At 39.3% G+C, this 4,981-nt stretch overlaps 1 protein-coding gene across 1 annotated transcript in view; it reads right to left on the bottom strand.

Annotated features, from left to right (window-relative positions):
* HHLA1 (HERV-H LTR-associating 1) overlaps window positions 1–4,082 on the bottom strand; it is a 31,389-nt gene extending 27,307 nt beyond the window's left edge. Inside the window, exons 1-4 of the mRNA XM_015829252.1 lie at window positions 4,070–4,082; window positions 2,526–2,606; window positions 1,634–1,717; window positions 978–1,061 (exon numbers count right to left, since the gene is read on the bottom strand). Coding sequence (XP_015684738.1) covers window positions 978–1,061; window positions 1,634–1,717; window positions 2,526–2,606; window positions 4,070–4,082 — 262 coding nt within the window. The remainder of the gene's footprint in view (window positions 1–977; window positions 1,062–1,633; window positions 1,718–2,525; window positions 2,607–4,069) is intronic.
* Window positions 4,083–4,981: the final 899 nt, after the last annotated feature.

Here is a 4,981-nt window from a genome sequence, read left to right as displayed (position 1 = left end):
TTTTAGCCTCCAGTCCCCTAATCATCTTTGTTGCTCTTCTCTGTACTCTTTCTAGAGTCTCAGCATCTTTTTTACATCGTGGTGACCAAAACTGGATGCAGTATTCCAAGTGTGGCCTTACCAAGGCATTGTAAAGTGGTATTAATACTTCACGTGATCTTGATTCTATCCCTCTGTTAATGCAGCCCAGCACTGAGTTGGCTTTTTTGGCAGCTGCAGCACACGGCTGGCTCATATTTACTAAGTTAGATAATGAAACATCTGCAAGCAAACATCTGCAGAGGTTCAGAGACCCTCAAGAATTCCAGTTTTCTTTCCAATGTCAAAGCAGAGAAAGTGTGGATTCAAAAACCTAAAAGACAAGTTGCAATAAATAGGTTTGCATAAAACCTATCGACTAAGCCTGCAACTTTCACCTTGGAATATAAACTGTTGTGGGATCACTGAACACAAAGGCTATTTTACAAGATTCAGAATTTGCTACCTGTTTTAAGTTTTCAAGGCTGTTTAAACGTGTGGTATTCCTTTGTTGGAAGTAAATCCCAGCTGTACCGTACTTTTTCTCTTTTTAATTTCTTTCATAGCAGGCTATAAACCGGATCTCCTAAGCTCAGGGTAGGGCTATACTGACATATGAGATCTTCTAATAAATTATTGCTTCAAGTTTTTTTCCCCCAAGGGATCATTTGAAAATCTATTTTGTATGGAGAAAATATGGTAATGATGATTTTTGAGTGACTTCAGTTAATCAAATACTAATAACTTTAATGTTCATATATATTGTTTATGGAAATCTATATTCTATTCTTAACAAGAAAAAATGCCAACACCTCACTGAGGTTATAAGACAAAAGAAACAATTAGGAAGAATGTTCTCTTTTTTACTTTTTCACTTCTTAGTGCCAATATATTGCCTGTATGAAACTGAAGACTGAAAAATTACATCTCTTTTGAACTTCTCCTATTCCATAACTTGCCTGTTAAGTCATTAGTCCTGTTGTTTAAGCAATAGCAGTACCGTGTGGAGAACTTGGTAGGATCTATGTTCCTTAAGCTGGATACTGCAAAGAAAAAAATATTATGGAACATAAAATCTTATCCACCAAAAGAAGAAGAGAGCCAGTTTGGTTAAGGTGTTGGATTAGAAACCAGGAAACTGTGAGTTCTAGTCCCACTTTAAGCATGAAAGCTAGCTGGGTGAATTTGAGCCAATCAACAGTAGACAGTGGGTTCTAGTACTGCCTTAGACATGAAAGCCAACTGGGTGACTTTGGGCCAATCATCAGGACACTGTCCCATCTTAAGTATGAAAGCCAGGTGTGTGACTTTGGACCAATCACTAGGAGACGGTGAGTTCTAGTCCCACAATAGGCATGAAAGCCAGCTGGGTGACTTTGGCCCAATCACCAGGAGACAGTGAGTTCTAGCCCTACCTTAGATATAAAAGCCAACTGAATGACTTTGGGCCAGCCCAACTCGCTTCACGGATTTGTTATCATAGGGATAATTGGAGGAGGAAGAAGTATTAGGTATTTTACCACTTTGAATTACTTATAAAAATAATAAAGACAGGATATAAACAAACATGCAAAGAAGCAAAAACTCTATCAGGTCCCAATTATCATTAACTTACTGTTGTAGAGGACAATGGACACTTTGTGGAAGGCATATGAACTGTAAGATACAATGCTTAGCAAAGAGAAGAATTCTTTAGTTCCTGTGGGAATACAATTTAAAAACAATCACCCTGCTCATAATTAACAGAGTCTCATGGAAACTAATTTTCTATCCCTCTTATGCAGGGTTACTAAAATGACTTGTGAATATTTAGGCACCATGGGAATCCATAATACATTTCACTCCCCAAGGTTCTGATAAAATTTATTCTCTGGAATCCCTGATGACTAGATAATAAAGACACTGCCATGTCAGCAGCCCAGAAAGAGATGGATAATTGGCAGGTAGGACTCAGACCTGGGATAGATTTGAGGGAGACATGTGGAACACAAAGATACTTGCAAATAAATATTTCTGGGGCTTGCAGGTGCAGTACATGCACTCTTTAAATATTGTCATGTTCCCAGTGAGGCCATCAGATTTCTGACTTTGAAATGTCAAAACATAACAGAGTTATTTTACATTCATTTGGAAGTTGGTCTACATTATATAGAAGCCGTGGTGGCGCAGTGGTTAGAATGCAGTATTGCAGGCTAACTCTGCCCACTGACGGGAGTTCGATTCTGACCAACTCAAGGTTGACTCAGCCTTTCATCCTTCCGAGGTGGGTAAAATGAGGACCCAGATCGTTGGGGTCAAGATGTTGACTCTGTAAACCGCTTAGAGAGGGCTGTAAAGCGTTATATAAGTCTAAGTGCTATTGTTATAGCTATATTTTCTTGGTAAGGACAAGAGGTTAGAGCAGGTTTTGGGCCAATGGCTTCACTTCATATGCATTTCTCTTTTTCCTATTTCTTTGTCTGCTGGTTGAATGTGATTTATCAAAGAGAAAAAAGTAGTCAAACTACCTCTGAGAGCGGTGTTTAGCATGCCATTCACCATCTCCGTCAGGTTCATTGCTGCCAGATCAACCAATTTTGCAGGGAGCTCTGAAAAAGGAAAAATACATATAGTCCTTGATTTGCAACCATTCATTTAGTGACCGTTCCAAGTTATAACGGCACTGAAAAAAGTGACTTATGACCATTTTTCACATGACCATTGAAGCATCTCCTGGGTCATGTGATCAAAAATCAGACACTCGGGCCACTGGCTCATATTCACCTTTGCACCCATTTGGGGCAAGCATGCAATGTCAGCATGCACGTAGATAAGGTTTTGCACTATGGCCATGAAACATTGTTTGCTTTACTTTGACATTCCTCCTCCAGCAGTTTGGCAGTTCAATTCTGACTGGCTTAAGTTTGGCTTAGCCTTCCATCCTTCCAAGGTCAATAAAATGAGGACTGAGATTGTTGGGGGCAATATACTGACTCTAAAGAGGGTTGTAAACAGTGGTGGGATTCAAATACCTGAACAACCGGTTCTCTTTTTGGATGCAAGCCTGAGCCTCCAAGGCCTAGAATGGACTTCCGGAAGTGGCATTCATGCACTTCCGGCAGGCCATTCTAGGCCTGGGAGGCCTCTGTCAGGCCTCCAAGACCTAGAAAGGACTTTCGTAAGTGGCATCCATGCACTTCCGGTGGGTTGTTCTAGGCCTGGAAGGCCTCTTCCAGGTCTCCCAGGCCTAGATCGGACTTCCGGAAGTGGTATCCATGCACTTCCGGCAGACCATTCTAGGCCTGGGAGGCCTCCTCATGACCTCCGAGGCCTAGACTGGACTTCGGGAAGCACTGTGCATGAAGCCGGTTCTCTGAACGCAGCAAAATTTAGCTACCGGTTCTACTGAACCGGTGCGAACTGGCTGAATCCCACCACTGGTTGTAAAGCACTATGAAGAAGTATATAAGTCTAAGTGCTATTGTTTTCTCCTTCCCTTGTGAATTTTATACCACTGAAGATGTTGTTGATGGTTTTGTGTATGTTCTCTAGTTGGTTTTTACCATTTACATATCGGATCTTGTCTTATCATACGTCTGTCTGTCCATCTGTCTATTTTTATCTATTTAATTCGTACACACAAACATACACTCACAAACACAAAAGTGCCTATATAAAACCAGAATTAACTGAGACCATTAAAGTAGGTCAGCGAAGCAAAATATTTTGTAAATCTGGCTGCATATTTCTTATTGGCTACTTAATCATACACTAAGTAATCCTATAATCAATTTGGTAGAATAAGTTTTGTTTCTGCTCATGGGAAAGTCACCCCAAATCCCTAAATGGCCTCGAATGACTACCAGAGAAGAATTAAAGAGAGCGATAAGCAGCTGTAGAAAAATAGTTACAGTCTGCTTGCAATGTCAAAGGGAATCACAATTTTCCTACAGAGCTGTTGTTGATTATCGTCTATCTAATTCTCCCACCTTTGCAACAATTCTGCCATTTCTAATTCAGAACAAGCCTGCAGAAAGACAGGGAGGAAATGAATTCTCTGAAAAGAATTTACCTGCGGTTGCCATTACAACAACTCGCTCTTCTTTCTTATTTTCTCTCTTTGTGCTTGCAGCTACAAAAACAAAATAATTTCAATTTCAGAAATAGACTCCTGAGAAAATGTGTCCTTTATGTCCCTCTCTATTAAAAAAAAATCATGATAATGTATAAAATATCTTGTTTGAAAACGGTACTTTATTAGATGCGGAATCAAAATTATGGCATTCATAATACAATTTGCTGGGGGGGTGGAATTAACACTATACCAGGTAAATGAAAGGTTCAGCAACGACATTTGTCCAATGTTCAAATTTAATTAATATTAATCTTGGTTAGTTTTTTCCCCCGATGTAGCACGTGGGTTTAGCCCACCACTTTTGGCTAGTTTACGATTCAGTATTTTGTGAGGCAAGGGATTGCAGGGTGGTTAAAAGAAAAAATATTATATATTCTGTGAGCCCACAACATAACTCTGTTGTGAAAACACAGCCATAGCTTATTACTTACCCAAGCTAGATGTAAAGCAGAAGTATAAAAAGATGATGGATAAATTAACACCACCACGCAGGGAAAACCATGGCATTTTGGAATCTGCTTTTCTGAGAAATTATCTAGAGAAAGAGAAGAGAGACAGTGAATCTGACAGAAATGTCTTAAGCAAAATGGCTGTTGTTTATTTTTCCATTAACGGAAACACCACTGGAATGAAAAGGGATAGCTTTACATGTACACTGAGTGCTCTTGTACTGGAGAAAAATTCCTTGTGTGTCAAATTACATTTGTCCAAATAAAGTTCAATTCAATTCAATTCAATTCATACATTGCCCCTCCAAGTTCCTCTTTTCCCAAGCCGTTGACTTTTGAATGTCTGCAAATCATTTATTTATTTGTTTGTTTGTTTGTTTATATTTGTAAAATTTATTGG

The sequence above is a fragment of the Protobothrops mucrosquamatus genome, unplaced genomic scaffold (genome assembly GCF_001527695.2).
Source record: "Protobothrops mucrosquamatus isolate PMUCROS unplaced genomic scaffold, P.Mucros_1.0 scaffold5699, whole genome shotgun sequence".
NCBI lineage: Eukaryota > Metazoa > Chordata > Lepidosauria > Squamata > Viperidae > Protobothrops > Protobothrops mucrosquamatus.
Note: the sequence above shows the minus strand (reverse complement) of the source record. Positions and strands in the feature narration are given on the sequence as shown.